The sequence below is a fragment of the Halichoerus grypus genome, chromosome 5, assembly GCF_964656455.1.
Source record: "Halichoerus grypus chromosome 5, mHalGry1.hap1.1, whole genome shotgun sequence".
Classification (NCBI taxonomy): domain Eukaryota; kingdom Metazoa; phylum Chordata; class Mammalia; order Carnivora; family Phocidae; genus Halichoerus; species Halichoerus grypus.
This window is the reverse complement of record NC_135716.1, coordinates 35981230-36009053: the sequence shown is the minus strand read 5'-3', so window position 1 is coordinate 36009053 and position 27824 is coordinate 35981230. Positions and strand designations below refer to the sequence as shown.

The 27824-nt window shown below is 40.8% G+C and overlaps 2 protein-coding genes across 7 annotated transcripts in view; both read right to left on the bottom strand.

The window, feature by feature from the left end:
* ANKRD46 (ankyrin repeat domain 46) overlaps positions 1-7338 on the bottom strand; it is a 35299-nt gene extending 27961 nt beyond the window's left edge. The window contains exons 1-2 of one of the 4 annotated variants that reach the window (XM_036072736.2): positions 7251-7271; positions 6321-6415 (exon numbers count right to left, since the gene is read on the bottom strand). The gene's annotated coding sequence lies outside the window, so the exon portion shown is untranslated. Of the gene's footprint in view, positions 1-2856; positions 2992-6320; positions 6416-7250 lie in introns of those variants that run through there. The other 3 variants (XM_036072733.2, XM_036072734.2, XM_078072174.1) reach the window with 3 other exon arrangements.
* A 9583-nt stretch (positions 7339-16921) lies between these two features.
* Positions 16922-27824, bottom strand: part of SNX31 (sorting nexin 31) — a 57398-nt gene continuing 46495 nt past the window's right edge. Inside the window, exons 12-14 of one of the 3 annotated variants that reach the window (XM_036072728.2) lie at positions 26557-26634; positions 20697-20756; positions 16922-17943 (exon numbers count right to left, since the gene is read on the bottom strand). In XM_036072728.2, coding sequence (XP_035928621.1) covers positions 17851-17943; positions 20697-20756; positions 26557-26634 — 231 coding nt within the window. In that variant the 3' untranslated portion in view covers positions 16922-17850. Of the gene's footprint in view, positions 17947-20696; positions 20757-26556; positions 26635-27824 lie in introns of all 3 variants that reach the window. The other 2 variants (XM_036072729.2, XM_078071671.1) reach the window with 2 other exon arrangements.

The following is a 27824-nucleotide window of genomic DNA, read 5'->3' as shown; positions in this document are numbered from 1 at the left end:
CCACATCGGGCTCCCTGCTCGGCGGGAAGCCTGCTTCTCCCTCTCCCACTCCCCCTGCTTGTGTTCCTGCTCTCGCTATCTCTCTCTCTGTCAAATAAATAAATAAAATCTTTAAAAAAAAAAAAAAATGGGCAAAGAAGCTGAATAGACATTTTTCCAAAGACATACAGATGGCCAGAGACAAATAATGAAAAGCTTCTCAACATCACTCATCAGGGAAATGTAAATCAAAACAATGAGATATCACCTCACACCAGTCAAAATGGCTAGTCACAAAAAGACAAGAGATAACAAGTGTTGGCAAGGATATACAGAAGAGGGAAGCCTCCAGGATTGCTGGTGGGAATGGAAATTGGTGCAGCCACCATGGAAAAGAATATGGAGGTTCCTCAAAAAATTAAAAATAGGAATACCATAGGATCCAGTGATTTCACTACTGGGTATTTACTCAAAGAAAATAAAAACACTAATTTGAAAAGATATATGCAACCCTATGTTTATTACAGCATTATTTACATTATTTACAATAGCCAAGATATGGAAGCAGCCCAAATGTTTATCCATAGATGAATGGATAAAGATGATATGGGTGTGTGTATATGTGTACACACACACACACACACACACACACACACACACACACACACACACACACACACACACACACACACACACCGGAATATTACTTAGCTATTAAAAAGAATGAGATCTTGTCATTTGCAACAACATGGGTGGACCTACAGGGTATTACACTAAGTGAAATAAATCAGACAAAGAAAGACAAATATCATATGATTTCACTTATATGTGGAATCTAAAACAAACAAATAGAAATAAATACAGAGAACAAACTGCTAGTTGCCTCTGGGGAGGGGGGAAGGGGGGGAATGGGCAAAATAGGTGAAGGAGATTAAGAGGCACAAACTTCCAGAGGGGAAAAAAAGTACTACTTATTGGATAGCTTATCAAATACCTACAAATATCACTATTTTTTTGATATATATGTGTTTACGGTTACATGAAAGAGAGCTAGAGACAATAAACTGTCCATTTTTTAATCAAATGGGTATATTTCTACTATTGGACATGTTTTGGTCTTAGAATTGTTTTGTTTCTCTAATAATTACTGGCAATAAAGATAATAAATAAGTATTTAAGGTTGCTAAACACTGCCTTGGAGGAATTGCTAAAGATCTTAGTGAACAAAGAGAAGCTTCAGAAAAACTGAACAGCACTAAAACAAGAACAAGTTCCCAATTCTGGGTACGTAAACAAAGGAAATAAAATCACTCTCTTGAAGAAGTATCTGCATGTTCATTGCAGCATTATTCACAATAGCCAAAATTTGGAAATAACCTAAGTGTCAGTCGACAGCTAAATAATACAGAAAATGAAGATCTGGTGTATATATATATACAATGGAATACTACTCAGATATTTAAAAAGGAGGAAATCCTGCTATTTACAATACCATGATTAAACATGGAGGACATTATGCTAAGTTGAAATAATACTGACACAGTAAGACAAATACTGTATGATCATATTTATATGTGGAATTTTAAAAAGCCTAACTCATAGAACCAGAAAATAGAATGGTGGTTGCCTGGGACTGAAAGGTAGAGGAAAATGTTGGTCAAAATGTACAAACTTTCAGTTAGAAGATGACTAAGCTCTGAAGTTCAAATGTACCGTATGGTGATTATAGTAATACTGTATTGTATACTTGAAATTTGCTGAGTAGATCTTAAGTGTTTCAACACACACACACACAAAGTTAACTATGTGAGGTAATGCATGTGCTAATTAACCTGACTGTGGCAAACATTACTAAATCATCGGGGCGCCTGGGTGGCTCAGTCATTAAGCTTCTGCCTTCGGCTCAGGTCATGATCCCAGGGTCCTGGGATCAAGCCCTGCATCAGGCTCTCTACTCAGTGGGAAGCCTGCTTCTCCCTCTCCCACTCCCCCTGCTTGTGTTAGCTCTCTCGCTGTCAAATAAATAAAATCTTAAAAAAAAAAAAAAAGAATACTAAATCATCATGTTGTACCCCTTAAAAAATCATGTTGTCCAACCTAAATATATACAATTTTATTTGTCACTAATACCTCAATAAAGCTGGAAGAAAAAGGAACAAGCATACTTTTAATCTGGAAATTAGCTGTTCCTTTGTCACTGATTTTATTTTTGTACATAGAAGTTTAAGCTAAATTGATCATTCTTATGTCTACTTACTGAATCATTAAAAAGGGACTTTATTACAAAGATATAACTATAAACTTAAGTTTTAATAATAGCAAAAATTATTTTAAATAGGTAAATTCTTTGCCCACACCACAACAGAGTTCTTTATGGAATGCCTACACACAATCCAATTCTCTAATTATTTTCCTTGGAAGAAATCTAGAAAAAGTCTTCAGTAGAATGGTACTAAGCAAATTTGGCATGACAATTCAATAGTATAGTGACAATCTCAAAAGTTCATTTTTAAAGGATGAATAACAAAACAAAGTCAACATGGAGTCAATGAAAAATTCTGCACCAGAAGAGATTCATCAGCTCTACATGAAGAAAAGCATACCACTGACAATTATTTAAAGTAAGAAATTGAAAAAAAAAATCCAGAAAAAAATGTGCTTTAGGAATATGCAAAAAATTAAGAACTCAGGGTGAGGGAAAAAAAACAGTATTAGAAGGAGATTGGGATAAAACAAAACTGCAAGTAAAATAAAAACATAAAAGAAATTTAAAATCCAATTTGTGAGCAGTAAGAAACAGAAGAAATACTGCAGAAAATCAAATCCGGGACAGAAAGGCCTGCTTAAGAAGCGGTACAAAAGAAAAGAAAAGGGCACCTGGGTGGCTCAGTCGTTAAGCATCTGCCTTCCGCTCAGGTCATGATCCCAGGGTCATGGGATCGAGCCCCGCATCAGGCTCCCTGCTCTGCGGGAAGCCTGCTTCTCCCTCTCCCACTCCCCCTGCTTGTGTTCCTGCTCTCGCTATGTCTCTCTCTGTCAAATAAATAAATAAAATCTTTTAAAAAAAAAAAAAGAAAAGAAAAAAGTTAAGGCTGTGTGACATGATTAATACAAGTTGAAACCAGAGCTAACCCATGAAAAATTCCCACAGAAAAAAAATGAAAAAACAAAACAAAAGGCACAAACTTAAGAAACTACTTCCCTCACTAAAAAAAAAGATTGAAGAAGCTGTCATCTTCCAGATAGGATTAATGGATTAAAAAAATCAGTAGCTATAACACTAAACTTTGAAATATTTTAATCACTCTAAATCTTTACAATGCAACCAATGGCTGTACCTACCATGGAAACAGTACACAAGATCATGGAAAGAGCTTATATCCACAGCTAAGATGGTGTAAATATGCCATAAGCTGTGTATCTCACTGATTACTTTGTATTTGTATGTGGGCATTAAGTTACTCAGGGCAAACACAAGAACCTAAACTCGTGTCTTCAAATAAAAATTGTACTTTTTTTTTTTTTTTTACATTTACTCCCTTTTTAAAACATGCTGTCTTATATTATTATTCACTTGCAATGAAGTATTAAGTCTTCACACTTCATAAATAAAAAAGGCCAAGTGTATTTTGTTACTTATCAATTAATTCTTATAACAGAAATGATGTATATCAGCACAGTCAGTTCTTACTACTACTGAGACAACATACTCCAAAATAAATCCTAGTTCTCAATTTCTGGATGCATGTATTTTTGTTTTTAAATGCACAGCTGTAACACTTGTAAATTAATTTTTTAACCTAAGGTAAGAACAAAGTAGCAAAAGAACACACTCCAACCCAAGCACTTTTATGAGTCCTGAAATGTGTTATATAAAAAGGACAAGCTTCCTGGTGTATTGGTTTTGAAGGTTAATTAATAACACATTATTATTATCCGTAGTAGTAGTATAGTTATTTACTTCCACCAGCCATTGATAAAATAATCCAAGCCTAGTTGCTAAGTAAGTGAAGCTGGAAATAAAATTAGTCACCATGAAAATGACGACACCATGAGAGACTATGGACTCTGAGAAACAAACTGAGGGTTCTAGAGGGGAGGGGGGTGGGGGGATGGGTTAGCCTGGTGATGGGTATTAAAGAGGGCACGTACTGCATGGAGCACTGGGTGATATATGCAAACAATGAATCATGGAACACTACATCAAAAACTAATGATGTAATGTATGGTGATTAACATAACATAATAAAAAAAATAAAAAAGACTTTGAAACAAAAAAAAAAAATGACAGTGTTTCATTTAATTTATATATGAAAAAAATTTACAGCTAACTTTTTCTAGAGTTGTCTATACTTGTAGACTCCAATTCCTCTCCTATTCTCTCTGTAAAACCAGGTTTTCCCCCAGGTTTTCTCCCCCACTATTCTCCCAAAAGTGCTCTTGCGCAGTCCCCAAGGACCTTCACGTTGCTAAATCCAATGGCCATTTCACAGTCCTCATCTTACATGACTTGTCAACTGAGCAGGAGACACAGATGATCACTTTCTCCTTCCTGAAACACTCTCTTCACTTGGCTTCCAGCACTCCACATTCCTACCTTCAAAGGCTTTTTTTTCCTCCTCAGTCTTTGAGGTTCTTAATCTCTCCAACCACTGAATGTGGAAAGCCTAGAGCTCAATCCTCAGTTCTTTAGACCAGATCTCATACAAGCTCATGGTTTTAAATACTATCTACTTGTTAAAGACTCCTAAATTTCGATTTCAAGTTGCAATCTTTCCCATCAACTCCAGTCTCCTATAACCCCATGTGAACAGGCATCTCAAACCGGACACATCTAAAACTAACTCTTAATTCCCACTCTACCCACCTCCCCTTATCTCTCCACCCTTAAATCTTCCCCATCTCAGTAAACAGCAAATCCATCCTTCCAACAGCAGGCCAAAGAAAGGCCTTAGAGTCATGCTTCATTCTTTTACCCGTCCACTCCACATCCAATCCATCAATAAACCCTGGCAGCTACCAGCTGGTCTAAGCCCCCATCATCTTTCCCTTGGATTCCTGAACCAACCTCCTAACCAGTCTCCCCTCTTCCATCCTTGCCCCCACAGTCGATTTTGAACACAGCAGCCAGAACGACTCTTTAAAACGTTGTAAGATCCCCCAACTCCTCTGCTCAAAACCTTCCACCCATTCCCCTCTTTATTCAGAGAAAAAGCCAAGGTCTTTACCAGGACCAGTTAGCTCTCAGACCCCATTCTGCACTCCCTTACTCTGCTCAAACCTGCTGGCCTCCTTGCTGGTCCTCCAGTAAGACTGGCAGTTTCTGGGCTTCTGCACCTGCCTGGTACACTATTCCCCTAGGTAGCTCCATGGCTGTCCTTCACTCCCTCCAGTTTTGTTCAAGAATCTTCTCCATGACGCTGTTCTTTATTTTAAAACTGCATCTGCTTCTTCTCTGGGTCTTCTATCCCCCTTAGATGCTTTATTTTTCTTCTTAGCAAGTTACCATCTGACTGGATATATTTTAATTTTTTCAAATGATTTTGTTTATTGTACCCACTCCTCCAGTGCTCCATGAAGACAAAGATTTTTTTTTTCCCACCCCTGCATTCCCAATGTGTAGAACAGTGCCCGACCATGGAAGGCATTCAATATACATTTGCTACAAGAATGTTGAATATGGAAATTCTTATATCCTGATAAGGCTAAGAGATTTGGGAGATTCTAGTATCCAACCTCTTTCCTCATGGGAAATAGGACTTCCCTTCTGATGTTCATGGGAACAGTGGAAATTCTTTATCCTTCATAGTAAGTAACTCAATTTGCTCTAAACAACATGCCAAAAGTCTCTTCATTCCTTTTTACTTCAGTCTCTCTCCAGTGCCTTTTCTATATCCAGTAAAATATTAACTTATTGTCATTGAAAAATCTTTCATTTCCCTTCAGTACTACTGTCATCATATTGCAAAGGCAAAGTGAACTCACTAAAAATGGTATCGAAACACAAATAATGAAGAATAGTAATGAAGCATACAAACAACCAAATAAACCCAACTCTTATTTCAAATCAAACTGCATTGGTAGTGGTGAGGGCCTTAGTCCAAGCTTATTATCCATTTTAATCTTTAATGAGCAAACATTTTTCTCATTACACTCCTTAAAAACTAAAAAGAAGTTGGTATAGGGTTCTTGCATATAACCATGAAAATTAAGCCTGAGAGAAATCAGTTCAGGCTACAATCAAATTAAACAAACAAACAAAAATCTCTAGAACATGTATGGACAGGTAACAGAAGCAAGAACACCGCAGTAAGGCAGATGAAGCTCAAATCCCAGCTCACCCTCTGCTAGCTGTCTGACCTTCGACTAGTTAACTCAGACTCTCCGTGCTCAGTTTTCCTTATCTGTAAAATGGAAATGGAACCTCACAGGGTTGCTGCAAGGATTAAATAGAGGTATTAGGTATTTCAAACACTCAGCCCCATGTCTGACACAGAGTAAGCACTGAAAATAGTTATTACTATAATTCCTATACCACTGGTATTACAGCTGTTTAAGCTAGGAGCTCCTTGGTACCATTGTTATTTTTTTAAAGAGTGAGAGGTGTCACTATTCAGGGGTATATATTTTTTTTTCCTAATTATGTTCAGTAGCCAATTTTAAAGAATAAATATATCTTTTCCTCGAGGCAGGGCGCTGTATTGGAAAACCTGGCGGGTAAACCACCCGCTTCCTAGCATTGCACATTAAGAGACAAATGGCTCTTTAAAACACGGGGCCATGTGCCATTCTGGACTGTTCAGTCACACCGCAACAGCTGTTTACACCTAGACTGCGGGCTCCTTACGATCGGCCACGGACTGCCCCGTTGCTGCCGCGAAAGCACACGCTCGGTCCGGGCGCAACAACAGAGCGCCGGCGGAGGGTTGCGGCTCAGACCTCCCGATTAACCGCGAGCGCGCCCCGCCCCGGGCCCGCCCCGCCGCGGCCCGCAAACCCGGGCTGGCCCCCTCCTGCGAGCGACCACGGCCTTTGGCCGCAAAAACAAACAAGAACCCTCGCAGGCCCTTTCCCAGCCCTCACGAGCGGCAGAGCCCTGGACCCGCGACGCCCAGTCGGGCTCCCTCCCGCCGCCGAGTAGGTGCGGGGGTGGGGGGGTCCCCTGGCCCCTCGGCCAGGCCCCGGCCCGGGCCTCTCCGGTGCGTCAGGGCCGGCAGGGGAAGTGTCAGCGGCTCAGTCCTAGGGCCGCCCACGGGCCCCGGCCCAAGTACCTTCGACACGGTGGAGCAGAGGAAGCGGCGGCGGCGGCAGCAGGCGGAGGGAAGGAGAGGCCATAGAGACAGGCAGAGCTCTCCCCGGGCTAGAGCGGCCTCACGCCGCGGCGGACGGCGCGCCCCCTGGAGGCGGGAGGCCCAAGCGGCTGCTCTGCTTGCCCAGAACTGGAAACTCAAGAATGAGGGCAAGGACCAAACCTGGCGTGGGGAGAAAAGAATGACAGCCTAGAAAGAGGTTTCTCCGACCTGAGTCCAGGAGCACTTTGCACTATTCACATCCTTTTCTAAATATACATCCCACCCCGTCAGCTAAATGAAGGCTTCAAAGCAAGGACCGTTTTATTAAGAGCTGTAGGCATCAATTAATAGTCACTGGTCTCTAGGTAAGGCTAATATATAACCCAAATGGACATATTCATAATAGTAACTGCTCTAATTCTAAAATATGATGCAAAGGTCTTTTTTTAATGGTTTGGATATTTACATCCCATATTTTAGGATTCCTGGACTAAATGCAACATGTATACAGCCAAAACTCACTAGAAATGTGGTGGGTAGTGGGGTGGTATAAGTTCATTTACTGGAAACATAAAATTCTATATATATATATTGTTCCTACAGACATCCTCTGCACAGTGATTATCCCTTCTCTGAATTCTAGTACCACTGGCTCAACCAGGCCACCCTCTGGGATGTCTCATGTCCATCCACTCAAGCGCTATCATTCAGTCTAACAGTTTGTTCTTGGTAAAGTCATGTAAGTGTTTGGGATGATTGTCAAATTCAAGAGAATCTCTCTCAAATTTCTCTCATTAAGAATTATGATTTCAGGGGACACCTGGGTGGCTCAGTTGGTAGAGCATCTGAGTCCTGATCTCAGGGTCATGAGTTAAAGCCCCACATTGGGTGTGGAGCCTACTTAAAAAGAAAAAAGAATTATGATTTCAGGGCATTTCACAATTTCCAGTGAAGTGACTAATCATAACTATTAAATACTCTCTGGATGGGTGACTTTTATTAACCAAGTTGTCATGGATATCGTCCTTGTGGTTTGGGTTGAGTTTATAATATCTTCATTGATGCCCGTAAATTGTGTCAAATCTGCAAAGAATTTAAACCTTTTACCAACGTGGGAATACACAGAGATTAGGATGCACTTCTCTTCATTAATTGGCTTACCAAAAAATCTGAGAGCCTATTCATTACTTCTATTCAAACATATTTCTTCCCCTTTGTGAATTACTGTTCTTGTTTGATCTGAAAAAATGCCAGCACTAGGCAAACAACTTTTTTCTCTGTTGAGATTAAGAGGGTGAGATGCACATACACATATTCTGTGATGCCTCCTTGTCACCACACCTGGGGAATTCAGCACATTGGTCATTAGGAGTGTTCACAGAAGCCATTCTTACACTTCAACAATAAATGCTTCATGTGACCATGAACCGCATGAACGTATCCCATTAAATGCAAAACAGAGTATTCCCAACTGCATTTCTGCTTAGCAAGAGCCCCAAAATATCTGTATTCACTCCAGTGCTACTCAACCAGAGAAGAGAGCCTTGGGAAATCTGAGTAGAAAGAGACAGCAGTCTTTATTGTAGTTAAAATATATTAATTTTGCAAGCTTTACAGAACCATTTGACGTGTGAACATATTTCCAGGGTCTTGGAAGGGAACTGTACAAGGGAGGGGTGGGCTGTATTCATTTCCTATTGTCCCTGTAACAAATTACCACAAGCTTAATGACCTAAAACAACACTAATTCATCATCTCACAGTTCAGGTCAGAAGTCCAAAATCAGTTTCACTGGGCTAAAATCAAAATGTAGGCAAGACTGCATTCTGCTGGAGGCTCTACAGAAAATCCATTTCCTTCCCCTCTCCAGCTTCCTGAGGCTGCCCATATTCTGTGGCTTGTGGCCCCTTTCTCCATCCTTAAAACCAGCAATGTAGCATCATTTCTCCTTCTGACCTCTGCTTCCACTCTTGCATCTTCTCTAACTTTGCCCCTCCTGCCTCATTACAAGGACCCTTGGATTACATTGGACACACCTTGATAATCCTGAATCTCTCCATCTCAAGGTCTTTAACTTAATCACATCTGCAAAGTCCTTTTTACTGTGCAAGGTAACATAGTCGCAGGTTCTGGGGACCAGGACATGGACATCTTTGAGGGGATGTTATTCAGCCCACTACAGGGCCCTGAAGCCCAAACTCCAATCCCTTCAGGTAAATCGGCCTCTTCTTCCTCAATACCAAAATCTGTTTGGTCCCGAGTTCTGACTGTGGGACTTCCATTGGGGAGGAATACCTGTAACTACAACTGGGATAAGTGTTATGAAGGAAGAGAGAAGAGATGCTATGTAAAGACAAATACAATGGGACCTCATTTAGGTGGAAGGGAGCAATGCCTTTGAAGAAGTGATATTGTCTCTGAGACACAAAGGATGAGGAAGAGTTATTTATGTGATGAACAAAGGCAGTGTTCCAGACGAGGGGATAGTATGTGCAGCCTGGGAATGGGGACATCAGAAGGTCATTGTGGGGGCGCCCGGCTGCCTCAGTCAATAGAACATGCGATTCTTGATCCCAAGGTCCTGAGTTCAAGGCCCCCATGTTGGGCCTGGAGCCTACTTAAAAAAGAAGGAGGAGGAGGAGAAGGAGGAGGAGGAGGAGGTCAGCGTGGCCCAGTTGTGTCCCTACCATTGAATCCTTTGCACTACCACAATGAATGGCATGTAGTAGGTGCTCAAGAATATTAGCTTAGTAGTTCTCAGCCCTGGCAGTACATCACCGTCACCACAAGAGCCTAAAAATACCAACACCCAGGTCCTAGTCAAAACCAAGTAAGAACTGTTTTGAAGTATGGCCCTGGCATCCATATTTTAAAAAGCTGCTCAGGGAATTCCGATACGCAGCCACGGTGCCGGGCTGAGAACCACCGTATCAGATACAACTGAGCGAGTGAATGAATGAATGGATGACAGAAAACATTTGCTTGGGGTAGGATTTTCCTTTAGGTGGTTTTTTCCTGGTTAGGGAAAAAAGGAGTTTGGGCTAAACTGATTATATATTACTATCCAGTCTTAGAAAATTCAGAAAGGGTTTTCAAAAACAGAATTGAACGCTAATCAGAAGGGACTCAGAGTGATCTAGCAACCATCCCAGTGTAACCAATTGTCCCTGTAGAAAGGAGATGTGTTGGAATGAAACACACCATACTGGGGCGCCTGGGTTGGTTAAATGTCTGACTCTTGATTTCGGCTCAGGTCATCATGATCTCAGGGTCGTGAGGTTGAGCCCCGCATGCGGCTCCATGCTGGGTGTGAAGCCTGCTTAAGATTCTCTCTTTCCCTCTTCCCCTCCCTCTCTAAAAAACAAAAACAACAACACAAACCCAAAAAACATCATACCTACAAAGGAAAAGGAATTTCTACTTGTTTTTGAGCTTTACGACTGTTCAGGGTGGTTTTTGTAGTACTAACAAATGACCATCAGAGGGAGACATGCTACCAAAAGTGTTGCTTCCACGGGCGGCCCATCTCTCACTCCCGGCTAGGGAGAATCAGGTGTTTTTAACAACCCTGCGGATTCCCAAGGCTTACCCATAGAATGAATAAATTGCATATGTTTATCTACACAAGAGTTAGATTTATTCCGGTTCCCCAACAGTTTAAACATTTAAAACACCAGAAAAAAATGAAGTGCGCTTGTGTGCCCGGCATTATATCTGCAACACTGAGGAAAAAATTTGGAGTCTAGGAGTATAATCTGTCCCTGCAGCAACCAACACAACTAGAAATTAAGTATGCAAGCAAAACCTTCAGAAAGGGATCTCTCTCCCTTTATTAATTGCAAAGTAAACATCTTAGATCTTGAATTTCTGGAGTTACTAAGATAAGAGTTAGATCCCTGGAAAGAAGAAAAGAACTTGGCTCCTCGCTGCAACACCCATTTGTTGTTTTTCTTTGCTCTTACCCACATGTGCCAGAACCACACGGATTTTCACACATATATTAGACTAATGTATGTGATGGGGACGTATATAGTGCTTAGTCCTGATTAAGCTTCCCTTCCAAAAGTTAAGGAACTGATCATTAGTAAGGGAATACATTTTGCAAAGGTTTAAGCAAATGCATTGCTTTGCAAAGCCTTTAAAAGCAACTGGTGAGAAATTATGCCTGTGACCACCAGATCTCAGTCCTTGAGTAATGAGATAGGAGCTCTTAGGCATGTGAAAGTCATATCTTACTTGTCATATAAGGATTATGTGGGGAACCTAAGAAACCATCTCCCAAAGAGCACTGTTCTATGTCGTTAAAAAAAAGTCAATAAAAACTCTCCAGAGTGCATAAGAAATGATCATGTCCACATATTGATCATTTATTTTATACTTCAAAACAAGCACTAGAAACTCAGAAGCCAATAGGTTTATAAATTTTTTTTTCAGAAGCAAGCAAGGAAAGCCAACAGGAGATAATTAGCCCAGGCTAGCCTGGCCTTTTCTCCTTTCCTTTCTGGCCCTAAATTTCCTTCCTAACCTTCTAATATTCCCACTCCTTAGAGACCATGCTAGTTCCGGGTTTGTTCAGTGTGGGCAAAGGAGAAGCTAGGGAAGGGTTCATGCTGGTCCCAGAGGGCTCCGGAATGTCTGCTCGGTCCAGAAAATGAGCAGCTGGTTCCAGCAATCTGTGTTGTTAAAGGGTTTGCTGCAACCCTGGAATGGCACTTAGCTCACTCCGGGGGCTCACAGTGAACCGATATTTTCGGCTGAAAGGGATCTTAACTCTCACATTAGTCTCCAAATAAACTCCTGGCGATCATTCAAACAGAAGCAAAACTCCTCTCCTTCTCAGTCCTGAAACATAGTCCAAGGAATGAGCTTTATCAGAACTTGCCTCAGTTCTGCTCTCTTCCTCTCAAAACACAGAGCCTGGACTTTCATTTCCCTTTTCCAAAGCTGTGAAGCCCCAGTCAGGAGAAAGCCCAAGGCTACTCTGACAACTATTTTCTGCCAATACAACTGGACTAATACATCTTTTGAACTTAAACTCCTGACCAACAAGAAAGCAAACTTGTGACATTTTTATAGGGGAAAAAGGGGGGGGGGGTTGGATAAGTAATGTGAATTGCTCTTAGCCTATGCATTTGTTTTAAGGCAAACAGAATCAGAAAAGACTTACAAATGATTTTTATTTTTTATAAACCTCAAAAATGTATTTTATGTGTTTATCTTCTAAGCTCATGAGGTACATTAAAAAAATAAATGGGGGTGCCTGGGTGGCTCAGTCGTTAAGCGCTGCCTTCGGCTCAGGTCATGATCCCAGGGTCCTGGGATCGAGCCCTGCATCGGGCTCCCTGCTCAGTGGGAAGCCTGCTTCTCCCTCTCCCACTCCCCCCTGCTTGTGTTCACTCTCTTGCTGTCTCTCTCTCTGTCAAATAAAGAAATAAAATTTTAAAATAAAAAAAAATGGGGTTAGTTGCCTTTTGTGTTTGTTTTTGTCATATCATCCAGCGGGATTTTTTAACAAGTCCCAGGTAACAAGTCCTTACCGCACTTGAGCAGGAAGGTTTTAGGATTTTTTTTTTCTACAGAGAATTCACTAAGATCTCAGCCCATCTTCATTATCACCCCTAGCCCACATGTCACTTCTGTTTTAATTTTGACAAATGGAAAGGGAAAAAAGGATACAAGAGAAGAAAAACAAGGAAAAAAGACATCTTGACACAAACGACCCACAGTTAATTGCAAAAGAGAAACTAATACCGACAAACGTAATTGAGATAAACCCAGTTACCTATAAGAAATCTTCAATTTAACCGCTATGATATGTATTCAGTCAATACATGAAAAAAAACCCTCTGATATACAGTCTTCCTATTTTCTCCCTTAACACAGTGCCATACAAGTCCTGGGGCATGGAACCGCTTTCCCTTTGCACATAAATAGGTGCACTTGCTGGCATGGGGCCTCTGGGCATCATGTACCACCAGCTATCATGAAGCAAAATCGCTGCAGTTGAGATCTGAATAGAACCCGTCTCCAACTGGTTGACTTTACCACATATATGTTTCATAACTGCCATTTCACTTGTTCTACTTAGCATTTTGCAGAAAATCAAATTCTAACTTCCCTTGATGGGGACCCAGATGCAGTAGATTTCCATCCCCTCTTCCTCTGCACACTAGATGCGATACAAAGAGGGGGACCTCCCCAGACATTGTGTGACTAGTTTTCAGTGCGAATGAGAGCACGCATGCGCACAGAGAAGCCAGCGCACACCCCCAGCTTCAGCCTGCCGCTCCAGGCGCCTCCATCCCAGACAACGGCTGCACCGCAGAACCCATCAAATAAGGGCTCATGTGGACAGATGGAAAAGCCATTAGGAAGTACAGCCAACTCTGTGTTCCCACATTTCCGGGACAGAAACCACATTCAGTGCAGGAGCAGTGCAAAATCACCAGGGTCAGTGCCTTTAAATCAACTGAGTGTCTAACCTCTTCCAAGATGTTACACAACCAAAGCCCATTTGGTGAGCTAAAGACTGTGCCTTACAGAAAAGTACACCGGCTACAGGGCTAGACCAAAGAGCCAAGCCCACCATGGACTTTTTCCATAGCTCTATCTAATTTTTCTTATCTGGAAAACTGTTCAACACATGACTCCTAAGAATACAACAAATAGCTATTATAAAGTAACATATAAGCAAAGTACAATTATATGTCAATAAAGTGGGGGGGAGTACAATGGTAAGGCTGAGAAGCCATTTTTTTTTTTAAAGATTTTATTTATTTATTTGAGAGAGAGAGACAGAGCACAAGCAGAGGGAGCTACAGGCAGAGGGAGAAGCATGTGCCCCACTGAGCAAGGAGCCCCATGCGGGGCTCGATCCTGGGACCCTGGGATCATGACCTGAGCCGAAGGCAGACGCTTAACTGACTGAGCCACCCAGGCATCCCTAAAAGGCCATCTTCTAAGAGAGTATTGGTGTTAGGTATACATTTTCTTTCTTCCTTTTTTTTTTTAAGACTTTATTTTAGAGGGGGGAGGGGCAGAGGGAAAGAGAATCCTGAAGCCGACTCCCCACTAAGCATGGAGCCCAATGAGGGGCTTGATCCCAGGACCCTGAGATGGTGACCTGAGCTGAAATCAAGAGTCAGCCGCCCAACCTACTGAGCCACCCAGGTGCCCCAGCCATACATTTTCTAGGTTAACTCAACGTGCTTTATTTTGGGGTGATAAGAGCCAGCAAAATATGTCTAACTTTTTCTTGACTATTTTTCTGGGATCTCCAAGGACAGGATTGAGACCACCCTAATGAAGGAGAGAAGTACCTTGCACTCCATCTCCCTTAGTGCAGAGTCTACATGGGCCCCTGGCCTCAGTTCTCCCGGTGAGCCTTGGTCCACACACTGCAAGGGGAGGACTAAAAAGCACCCGGAGAAGGAGAGTTGCCTCCCTTGCTGAGTTTTCTTTTGTTTTGTACTGTAGGATCACTTTGGCCATTCTTTTCCCACTGAGGCTTGGAACCTGTTTGATTTTCCACAAATTAGGATCACTCAGCTCTTCTCAAAGTCACTTTGAGGGCAAACTTAAGGTTAATTTCTCACTTACATATGTAGCATAAAGTTTGCTTCCCAAGGGTCCACCCACATGGGGATGCATGCAAGCCACAAGCTCACCACATATGGACCTAGACCAAGACCTGGCTTTGGGGAGCACATGAGCCCTTCAGACAAAGCCTGCACGTGATTCCCTCCAGAGGACCGATAAGGGCTCAGACCCTGTGGGCCTAATCACATTTGAATCAGCTCTGCCTTTTTTTTCTTCTATTTTGTCAACTTTTCACACTAGTGGGCTGGCCCGTGAGCCGGGTGCTTATGCCAGTAATTTTAGAAGAATGAACAGCAATAGAAACACATACATATGTGTAGAAGTGGGGAGAAGTGATGGTGATGGCAGATGCATCAGGAGAAAATTTGGCTGACTGGGGACCAGTTTTATAGGTATAAATGGAGCGAATCTACAGACTACAGCATATGCTGGGAATTTCCAAAGCCATGTCGCACCACTTAGAAGTTACCTGAAGGGTTTCAGTAGCTGCCCGCCTTTACAAAGTTCACGCACTGGCTCATGTCTTGTCCTGTGCTGAGGGGCTAGGCTGCTGGAAATGTCCTGCCCAGCAGCACCACTCAAGAGTGAGGTCATCACCCCCAGGACAGATGGGGGCCTACTTCTGGCCTCTCTCGGAGCCTGCAGCAGGGAAGGCCACTCTGGCAGTCAGAGTTTAGACTTTTTACCCAATGATGAAGTGTTTTGATCCAGAAGTAATTCAAACCCAGCTCCTTCTACATAAATGTAGGCCCAATAATCTCCAAAGGGGTAATTGTTCTTTCTTCTCCCACATAACTGCTAAGGAATGTGCCATTTTACAAAGTAAGTTTTGAGTTTTGTCTTCCACTATCCCAGTTCCTTTCTTCTTCATGGTATATACTGTGAATGTGCTCCTCACTTCTTTCCTCTCGTATCCTTATATTGATGATAATCTCTATGTCTTGGGAAAAAAACTGTTAAATACAATCCTTTTGTTTTTGCCATCTTCAAATAAGGGATAAAGTGCTCTGCTCATTTTATAGGAATGCTGCATTTGTGGGGCGCCTGGGTGGCTCAGTCGTTAAGCATCTGCCTTTGGCTCAGGTCATGATCTCGGGGTCCTGGGATCAAGCCCTATGTCGGGCTCCCTGCTCAGTGGGAAGTCTGCTTCTCCCTCTCCCACTCCCCCTGCTTGTGCTCTCTCCCTCGCTCTCTCTCTCTGTCAAATAAATAAAATCTTAAAAAAAAAAAACCTTGAGGTAACTTCTAAGTGGTGTGACATGGCTTTGGAAATTACCAGTATATGCTTTAGTCTATAGATTCACTCCATTTGTGTATGCATAGGTACTGATCCCTCTTCTCTCTTAGCTTTATCTCCTAACTACTCCCTAACCTAAAACTTTGCCAGCACACAGTGGTTTGCTCATCATTTCCCACTCATTTTCCCATTAGGGCCTATCTTATCCTTTCACATGTGTGCCCCCTTCGCTCCCCCACTTGGCTCTCCTTCTTCAAAGTCTCTCTTCCCCGTGGGCCTTCCTGACCACTCCCAACTCCCTCTGACACACAGGTCCACACTATACATTGGACACCCACCACGTGTTGTCTGGGATTACTAGCTCTCAGGTGTCAAGTTGAAACATATGAAACGGACAACATTCAACTACTTTTGACCTGCAAAACAGCAATCAGATATGGTTCAATCTAGTATATGCACCTTCTCACCCCCAAATACAAGTTCTGTTTGCATTCCTAGTGTCTCCAATAGGCCCTTACACAGTGCAGGTGTTTGCAATTAAAAAGAAATCGATGGACTATTCTTAAATTGGCAAAATAGTAGATAAACTTCTATTTTAATCTGAAAATGTATCCTAATCCATTACCATGGATGATTTGGGATGTTTACTATACCCCTCCCCTTGCAAAAACATCCTACTACTGCCTAAAATATAAATATAAAACTTTATGGCACTAGAAGTTATGGCTGGAGGCACTGCTTTATAAACATTACAGGGTTTTAATAGATTCTATACTTCAGAAAGATCATTCTCAGAATTTTCATCAGTAAATTTTATATTCACTAGAATATATTTCATATTTATTACATAATTAGTTACACAATCCAGTGAGAAAAGAACATTAGGCACTTTAATTACATTACATAGATTCCTCTGTCCCTCTCCCTTATTGCAGTCTTAATTCCATATATAATTACATTTATTATCATGATAAACTGAAACTAAATAAGGAAAAATCTAGTGAAAAAAATATCCATGGTTTTAAAGCTAAGAGACTTATTATAGTATCTGATTTTGAGTGCAGGGCCCCATTGCTTTCCAAAATAAAAATATTCAAAATAGCATGTGATTATTGAATTGAATTTCACATTCTAAAGATAAAATACAATTACATCAGTGGAGAAACAGAGAACGGGGCAGCCTGTTACTTTGAGTCCATCCCTACTGGTAGGCTCACAATGACGTAAGGAAAGAAATTAGTATTTCATCACCTCCTTGCTTGGTGCTGTGGATGGATCAGTGAAGTCCAGATTTCTTTTTCAATGATTCCATTTCTTAGAGCCAAATTATCCGCAGGTGATGAGTCATGTCTTCAGAACTTGACCCCAAGTACATTTATAGTGTTTTAGGCTGAGCCTTTCATTCATGTAGTATTAGAACATATAGAAGACTTCATCAAGCCAGGTAAACATCTATTAGAGTGAAAAAAAAAAAAAGAACTTCATACTAATTGATTTGGATTTGCCACTTCTCATTTATGAGTCATTAAAAGCAAACTGTATAACTTTGGTTCATATTTCTTTTTAATCTTAAGATTCACAGAGTTCTGAAGTACCCTTAGTGAATACGGTCCATCTTAATGTCAAGAGAAAATGGGAAGGGGTCACATTTCTTCCACTGCTGGTGAGCAGCCCACTTTCAATCCCCAAGCTCTTTCACTGTTGAGACAGCCCTAGAGGACATTTAAAAACGTGAGTTTCTCATCAAAGGTCTTCTTCCTTTATGATCCCAAAAACACATTCAACTTTGGCCATCTCAATCTTGCTTTTTCTTGGTAGAAAACGAAAAGAGTCTTTCTGTTGTGAAATAAACAGAGAGGTCAGAAATGTATGTGAGGGCACCTGGGTGGCTCAGATGGTTAAGCATCTGCCTTCAGCTCAGGTCATGATCCCAGGGTCCTGGGATCGAGCCCCACATCGGGCTCCTGGCTCAGCGAGGAGCCTGCTTCTCCCTCTCCCTCTGCCTCTTTCCCTGCTCATGCTTTCTCTCTCTCTCTCTGTATCTCTGTGTCTCGAATAAATAAAATCTTTAAAAAAAAAAAAAAAAAAAAAAAAGAAATGTATGTGAGAGGAAATAATTTCCATAACAACAATAATAATTACAAAGTCGGGAATGTTAAAATAATATTAAAAAGGCAACAGAAAGGTTACATTTATTTAAAAGATGGTTATTTCAAGTGTTTTTTTTCCCCATAGAAGCTTTATTTTGGGGTAGGTGTCTGTGTTAGGGCTGAGAGCGCTTCCTGCTGGTATGCCGAGGTAGACCTGTTCAGAGGGCCTTTCCAGGCACTGGAATGTCCCCAGGTGACAGTTGGATGCTGCCTCTCATCCTTTTCCCCATCTCTTAAAGCTATGCAAATTTCCATTTTTAACTCTACCCCAAATCTTTAGTGCACACCCAACACAAATACAAATTTTTAACAAGTTTTGTATTTTAAAACATTTTAAGAGGTTATGGTTGCTCAGTAAGTGAATACTTGGCCTTCAGTATTTATGAAATCTCAAAGACAAGGCCATGCCTTTGTCCCTGGTGAAATAAATGTGCCTCAATGGGCAGATAAGCTAAAAAAAATTTTTTCTATGAGGGATTTGTCTTGATAGAGAGGCCCCATGGCAAAGTGGTTAAAGGAACAAACAAACTTTATTGGTTAAACAACAGATAAAGACTGCTTCAGTTCCAATAGGGGCTCTGTCATTTACTTGCTGTGTGACCTTGAGCAAGTTACTTAACCTTTCTGTGTTTTCAGTTCCTCTGGCTATAAACCAAGGATAATAATAATAGCTAGGTTGTTATGGGGATTAAATGAGTTATATGTGGAATGCAATTATAACAGTGCTTGGCTCAAGATAAGCTCTATATAAAGGTTTGCTAAATAAGTTGGAATTCAATATACTTGGACAACTTCTGACATGCTGGCCCTGCTTAGAGCGTGAGGGAGTTGACCTATTTTAGCATTGCTGCTCATCTGGGAGGCCATCTGAATTAGTTTCAGTGTTGATCATAGTTGTGCTATGTGTTATCTATTGTTCCAGAACAGTGGCTCTCAAAATTGGACATGCATCAGACTCATCTGGAGGACTTGCTAAACACAGATTACTAGCCCCCATCCCTCAGGTTTCTGATGAAGTAGGTCTGGGACCTGAGAACGTAAATTTCTAATAAGTTCCCAAGGTATGGTGATGGTGTTGCTCTAGGGATGACACTTTGAGAACCACTGTTCTAGGATAATAGTTCCAATCCTGGCTGTACATTAGGCCACCTGAGGAGCTTTTAAAAATTCTGTTGCCAGGCCCCTAGACCAATTAAGTCAGAGTCTTTGAGGGTGGGGCCCAGCCATGATTTGTTTTTAGAGTTCCTCAGGTGATTCCAACATGCAGCCAAGGTTGAGAACCTTTGTGCTAATCACTATGCTGCTGATGAATTTGAGTGATGGAGTGATTGCTACCTACACTTTACAGGTAAAGAAATTGAAGCTTGGTGCAGTGTTCCCCATTGGGGTGCTTGCTATAAATGCTGATTTGCTAAATCAATCTTTTGGAGTGGGGCCCAGGAATTTACATTTTAATAAGCACCTCAAGAGTCCCTTAAACATTTAGTTTTTTGATCTGCCTGAGGACACATCACCAGTCTGTGGTGGAGTTCTTATCTCCTGTCTCTGATCTAAGTAGCCAGAAATGCTGGTATTATGAAAGAGAGTAAGCTTTGCATTTAGTCTGTTTTTAAATTTTTTTTACTGAGCTTAGTCACTCAAGAGAGGCCCTTATATTTTCATAAGTACTGTCCTTATATACTTTGTACCTTTATATACACAGCAGACTGTGTAACAGGAGTGGACTGATAATAAATTCCATTCAAATGCTACTTGGAGGTCATCTTTATTTCACTTACATACACTAGAATTTGAACATAGAAAGGAAGAGTTAGTTAAGGGCACGGCTCTGGAGTCAGACTGTCTGCTTCTTCCCCCATTGATTACTGTGCAACCTGGGCAAGTCACCTAACCTCTCTGCGCCTGTTTCCTCCCGTGATTTATAGGACTTTGGTGGGAATGATGTGGTAATCCACATAAAAGTGCTTACAACAGTGCCTAGCAATAAGTGCCTACTAATGCTTTCTAGAATGATATTTACTGTTATTGTTATCTGCCCAACAAACCTAAATGCTCCAAACAGTATTTAATAAGCTTAAAGGTTGTTTTCTACGGAGTACACTGCAGAGAATTAATGAAACGAAAATGTAAACCAGAAAGAGGATTAAAAAAAAAAAAATGCATGGAGTGTAGAAGAAAATCACTAAAGAATTTTATGTTCTTCTTAGAAATTTTCTATGTAAAAATTCAGGAGAGCATGTCTCCTGGCCCTACTGGGTATTACAGTAAAAATACTATACTTCTGTGATGGTCCTCCAATTGGCCCAATCCTACATGGAGGAGCTTCTGAGTACGAAAATTCTGGCTTATTCTTAAAAGTAGAATGACTTTGGTTACTTAAAGGGGGAAAAGGACAGATTTATCAAAATTATAATGTATCAATTACATAATTTTACTCACAGACTGGCTTTGTTGAATGTGGTATTTTTTACTTTTGCCTTGTTCTGGAACTTCAATCTGCTAAATAGATTAGTAAAATGTCAGCACAGCCTGGGGAAGCAAGCACACAAATAATCTATTTAACTAGCACATTTCCCCTTCCACAATAATCCTCTTAATGGTCTCAAAGGCTGCCAGTCAGCGGGCACACCTGCCTCCCATCCGCATCTTCCCCCCCTTCATTTGCAAATGTAGGAACGTTGCAGAAATTGAGCCCCTAAAAGTGAAGTGAAGCTTCATGTTTAACACTGGTGGTTGCCTATAGATTTCGTGATTTAACAGAGCTTCTAGAAGGACTTCACACGAAATGAACTCCTAAATCCTGAAATAATCCACAGAGCCCCAATGCATACGCTGAATCAAAGCCAAATGCGGCTTGGATTAATCAAAAGGCACCATGAATCAAGTGAAGATCAAGCAGAAGTTCAAGACACTTGAATATACCTCACGTACATAAGGTAAGCTTAATAGAACAGTCAGGCTCCCGGCAGAAAACAGATGACACACTGCTGAGGAGCGTTTTAAAAAAGGAGCTATTTAATGGAGGTGCGGCCAGGATTAAAGTGAGTCAGTGAAGGGATGCTGGAGCCCCCAGGGGCTAGCCGAGAGGGGCTCCCGGGCCTGAAGGCGCACGGGTAGCAGCTGCTACTGGAACGAGAGGAGCGAGAGCGGTGGGGAGGAGAGGCCACCTCCAGGAGCTCGGCCCTCCGCGGAAGGCTGTGCCAGCAGGAACAGAACCGGAGAAATAAATCGCGCCATCTCACTTTTCTTCCACGCTCCATCCGTTCTCGCTGGGTTTTCCCATGGGTGACCCCAGTGGGAGGCCCGAGAGCAAGATGGCAGCACACGGAGAGTCTCCGGCGCGCAGAGCGGGGGTGGGGGAGAGCGGACAGGGAACCGGGAAAGGCTAGCAGTTGTCTGGCACAGCCAAGAAACGTGACCTAGGCAGGGCTCGGGAGAACAGCTCTTAGACTCTTCTTCGAGGAAAAGAACACTCTTCTTAAGCAACTAGTGTTATGTGCGGGTCTCAACGTATCACTCTATTGCCTTTCTCCTCCAACAAATAAACTCCTTGACTCTGGATCCTCGAGTTTCCAACGACTGCATGGTAAATAGAGGCATTTGTAAATGCAAGAATGAGGTGTGGATGAATTAAATTGTTTATTACTGCGTATTTTTCATGAGAATATAAGGAGGAACGTTTCAAAATAAGTGGGATAAATAACATGACACCGCAAAAGAGCCTTGTCTTTTAACTACAGTTAATATTGTAATAAAATAGATTGCTTGGAAGGATGCAAAGGACTTCCTTTAGGTTGGTATTAATAGAAATGTTCATATATTTGAAGCCTAGCTTAATAATTAAAAAAAAATCAGTTATTAGGGATGCTTGGGTGGCTCAGTCTGTTAAGCATCTGACTCTTGGTTTCGGCTCAGGTCATGATCTCAGGGTCCTGAGATGGGGCCCCACATCAGCTCCATGTTTAGTGCAGAGGCTGCTTGAGATTCTCTCCCTTTCCCTCTCCCTTCCCCTCTGCCCCATTCCCCACTCACACGCTCTCTCTCTCAAATAAATAAATAAATAAAATCTTTTAAAAAAAATCAGTTATTAAGTCTTGGTAAATGAGAAATTAATGCTCTGTTGTCTTACGTGTTTTGCTATAGTATTATTGTTATTGCTTACAATATTACATTAGAGCTTGTAAGTAGCCTTGTGCAATGAAATACAGAAGTTGGCGAAAATAGCTCAGAATCTCTCTCTCTCCTATTCTCCTTCATCTTCCTCCCCTCCCTATGTTGAAATAAATAAAACAGAACCTACTATGAATGTTAAGCAATTTCCGATATCTGTTTCCTTGACTTACTCGAATAAGGGCTTTAAATATTTTATATACCAGGGGGAATAAAGTTGTGGGGGGGGGAGAAGAGAGCAAATCCTTTTTTCATAATGCAGTATTCCTATACACTCTTCTTCATCAACAGGTAGTTTCTTTTAATAGTCTACTTATGCTCACATGGTAATTTCCCCCTGGCTCTCTAAAATTCTGTCCACCTGCTATGCTCAGACCAGTCTCAAGTGGGCTGGAATATATCTGTACTTTTTTTGTTTTCTAGACAGCGCCAACTATTCGAAGGCTGACATTCCTGGGACATCAGATAATATTGCCCTTGCTGTTTCCCCTCCTCACATGTGACAGAAACACACTTCAAAGCATGATCTCTGAGCCCAGGGGCCTTTTACATTGTCTGATCTTGCACAGAATGAAAGAGGAGTGGAGAGGAAAATACATATGGTGATGGTAGTTGGCATTGGGGGTGAGAGGTATGAGGCAAGCCAGAATCAGAAAGCCATTTGGTTCTTTGCTATTTTCCAGAAAACCATTTTAGAGATTCAGAACCACTTTTTAGTAAACTTAAGGAAAAAAATAAACTAATAAAACAAACTAGGTACGGATTGTTAAAAATATAAACTGTTTTTCAATTCAGAAAATTAGTCACCATCTTATTCCTGATACCTCTCATGTATTCAGATTATGGTTCAATATACAAGATAATAATAATGATACACTTTCAGAAACTCATTAAGAACACATCTATTGCATAAAATATATCTGCTTTCTTTTCTTGATGTCTTTTAGATTTCTTTCAATAGCAGAGATTGCTGGTAGCCTACTCTATTATCCATCTGCCCTTCTTTCTTAGTAATACCACCCAAATTTATTTGGAGAGACAACATACCCTGTAAAAAGATTGCATTTGCCAGACTCCCTTGCAGGTAGGTGAAGGCCTGTGGTGTGACTAACTCTTGGCCAATGAGCCATAAGCTGAAATTCTGTGGGACTTCAGAGACCCTTCCTTAAAGAAAAGAGATGAGCCATTCACACTTCCATTCATACTTGCTGCCTAGAATGTGGATGTAATGACTAGAGCTCCAGCAGCCATCTTCAACACGAGTGAAAAGCCACACACTAAAGATGGCAGAGCAAAAAGGTCTCTGGTGACATCATGGGGCCACTATCCCAGCCCTAGACTGCCTACCTTTGGGTTTCTTTTAGATGAGAAAGACACAAACTTTTATTTTACCTAGGACACTTCTTCTGTTTTGTTTTGTTCTTCATTACATATAGCCAAACCTACTACTAACAAATACACTTCATTTTCACATAATTCTTAGTTTTGTTTAGTTAAAAGGAGCAAATAATAACAAAATTTATTTATTAAAGGTTTTTGCATAGGAGCATAGCTCTAAAAAGAATGTTACAATTTTTTTCTGCTTCTGGTTTGCAATTTATACTGCCTTTAAGAATATAACATTCTGGGGTCCCTGGGTGGCTCAGTGGTTAAGTGTCTGCCTTTGGCTCAGGTCATGATCCTAGGGACCTGGGATGGAGCCCTGTGTCCGGCTCCCGACTCAGTGGAGAGTCTGCTTCTCCCTTTCTCTCTCCCTCTCCCCCTCCCCCTGCCCATGCTCTCTTTGTCTCTCTCTAATAAATAAATCTTAAAAAAAAAAAAAAAGAATGTAACATGATTTTGTTGTGTGTTTACATTTTTTTAGTGCATTTGACTTCAAATTTTAATGATCTCTTCAGAAATGGTTCAAGTCTCACCTTTGAAAGCATTGCCTATAGCTAAGTTAATTAGCTGTAATTAAAGTTAGCACTAAATTTCTTCTTTCAAAGCCTTTCTTCTTACTAGGATAAAATAATACTATTTAATCTGCTTCTAGGGACTATCTGCTTTTTTATGGGGTTCATTTGGTTACAGTTTCCTTAATTTTTCTCCCCCTCTCCAGATTCTTCATGATTATCAAAATCTTAGAATCTAGTCTGCCTTGCAAAATAGAGACCTCTGGATCCTAGTCCATACAAGCCTTTTATAAATGATACGTGTCAGTTCAGACTTCATGTGTTTACATAGAAAATGAGTGAATGTCACAGTCATACATTTATATGGCTACTTTAAGTTCCATAGAATGACTTGTTCTGGTCAACTGTGCTTTGTGAGGAAGCCCAGAGCTCAGTATACATTCAAAGAGCTGATCTGCTTGCTCTTTTCACTTTCTAGGGTCTCATTCTACCCAGGGGTTTGTAGATGAAATTTCAGGTTGAAATGTGGACTATCCCTACAACATCCCCTTGAAAACCCAGTTTTCTTTTTAAAAAAAATTTTTTTAATGTTTTATTATTTACTTTAGAGAGAGAGAGAGCAAGAGTGAGCGAGGGGAGGGTCAGAGGGAGAGAATCTCAAGCAGATGCAGCCCCTCCCACTGCTGAGTGCAGAGCCTGATGCAACACGGGGCTCGATCCTAGGACCCCAAGATCATGACCTGAGCTGAAATCAAGAGTTAGACACTTAACCGACTGAGCCACCCAGGTGCCCCAAAAAAACCAATTTTCCAGAGGAAGGGTCTTAACTTTGCTTTCCAAGAACCAAAATAAGAAAGTAAAAAAAGGACCTTGTGGAAATAAAACTTGTTGAGTATTTGGATTAAGCAATGCAATATTGACTACTATGCTGATTTCACTATCAGCCACGGGAAAGGATAGGTTTCAATTTGTGTGCAAATCTAAAGAATGTAGTTAGTGTGGTTGTTGTTTTTTTTAAACTTTAAATAGGTCACCACCTTCTATTATTTAGCATACTCTTTAGCTATTCATTGTACAAGTATTTCCTACATCAAGTAGCTTACATTTGATTCAGCCACATTTGAGAGTACTTCTCCCTTTTAATGGGGCTACTTCAGTTAACTACTTTTTCTTCTTCTTTTTATATATATATAATAATTGGAGCCTAAGGGGGTCCATCGTGCATGAGAGGTTGGATTTTATGACTCTTTAAAAACAAGCATCCATGATTCTTTCATTGCTTTGATTTGCTACTCTATAGTACATTTTGAATTGTTTGAATACCAAGGGGCAGTAAATTTTATTTTCCCTAGGAAAATATTTTCAGTTCTAGAAGAAAGAGAAATAAGGATAAAATGCAACCATTTTCTCAGAAAAAAAGCTGTAAAGTCTAGTAAAGAGCAATGTTCAATGAAAGATGTCACCCATCCTCTTATAAAGGACTCAATTTAAATGAAAACATTAGGGAACATTTCCAAATGTTTTCTTTTGCATTTTTAAAGATCAGTATAACATTCTGCAAAAAAAAAAAAAAAAAATGTTTATACATATCAACTAGGCATTAGTATTTGTAATCATCTTTAAAACTCTAATTGTACTGTCTTATTTGGGATATGCTTGTATTATGATGGTGACAAGGCAAGTCAAAAAGTTTTAAAATCTCAGTGTCTCTTTTTACAGCCTGCCGCCAACCCTTTCAATGAGTTACTAGGCCTTTATTGAAGAGACACAGACTAGAAAAGCAAAGTTTAATTTTACACTGAGAAAAATTTATAGCCTTGAGAGCTTCTTTTGCTCTATGGCTTCTTTTGACTGCTAATGGCATTTTAATTTGGCACAGTCAAAGCTTCAAGAAACTTTGAGTTCTTTCTAGAGACAAAACTGTAGAGTTTATTTAAGTTCATCGCTGCTGTGTTAAAGACCTCTCAGGATCCTGACTTTATGATGTAGTTTTTATGGAAAATCTGGAATCTTCCATCTGGGGGAAAGCAGAGATACAAGGATACAGAGCAATGTAAGGACACTTCTCTTGGAAAAATGGCTTGAATTCTAAAGACAGCTCATTAGAGAAGGCAGAGGAGCTCATTTCTGGGAGGTTAGTTCTTCACCAGAGGATCAGAATTCACCCCTGTAGGTTAATGTTGGCTGATGGTGGGAACTTAAAGTGAAAAAGATACACAGATAAGAGCACTTACCATTTCTGGATTCTCTGCAGCTAACTTTAGCATCTTTTCTGAGATCATCTTTTTCAAGCAGCTACTCAGCAAAAAGGCCTGAAGAATCCAGAAATAAAGTCTCTCAACTGAAGAGATCTTGTCTTTCTTCCCTCCTCACACCACAAAGCAGATTTTGAACTCTGCTCTCCAATAGCACGCTTTGAAGAATTTCGATTTCATCTTTAATTTCCATAAATTTGCATAATATGCAATTAGCAAGTAGCCATACATTTTCTTAATTACATGGATGTACTTAGGGTAAATTTTTAAAAAGACAGAGAATCATTACATTTACTAATCATTTTCCCTCTTAAAACTTCCCCTCCTATTTTTTCCTATTACTTTGTAAGCAGCTCATGTTTTACAAGCAACAAATAATAAAAAGTGCTTATTATTGTAATCAAATCAACTGACGATGGTTGATCTTACATTTAATTGTATACATAATTATTGACAGACCTGTTACTAGGCATAAACCTGTCTGTTTGAAAGGGTATATTAACACCTTATGGCTTTTACTGAACCCCAAAAAATTGTTTTTCAGCACTTATTTTTCTGGCATCTTTAATCACTCACTTTTAAGACTGATGGTTGCTCCCATGATCACCTGTGGCTTTTTGTTGGCTCATCGTTGGTGCCAAGACCCACATTAGACATCTTGCTACACAAAAGCTGGGGTTTCCTTTTTCCAGGATCTTCACTCCACGTGCCCATTTAAGTTTCCCTGCGATTTCCCCACTTGCTCCTTTCCTACTAATCCTTTCTCTTTTGTCCTGCTCGCAATGCTTGGCTTGCACTTTTCTCTTTTGGCCCTACTAAAGTTTGAGACAACTGAAGCTCAAAGCTTGAGGTTATAGGCTCTTAGTATAAATTTATGCTCAAGGATGGTCACTGCACTGAAGGGAGGGGAGTGATGGAGAGGAGGAGAAAGGAAAGAGAGAGAAAACCCAGGTTGGGATCGTGGCCAAAGCAGAGACTCTTGGAGGATAGGACATAGAAAGTAGAATTAGAGGGAGAATGGCTACATATGGGTAGCATCTCAGAGTCTTGCAGGACTGTAGAGATTGACTGTAATTTATTTCATTTAAGGGGAGAGAAAGGAGGTAGAAGAGAAGAAAGGCACTGCTACCAATAGAAGACGTGGGATTTACATATAAAAACAAATTCTGATTTCCTGGTTTAGCTAAAAACTAACTCTTTTATCTGTGCATATATATAACCTACACAAAACTAGGATATGAAATAGT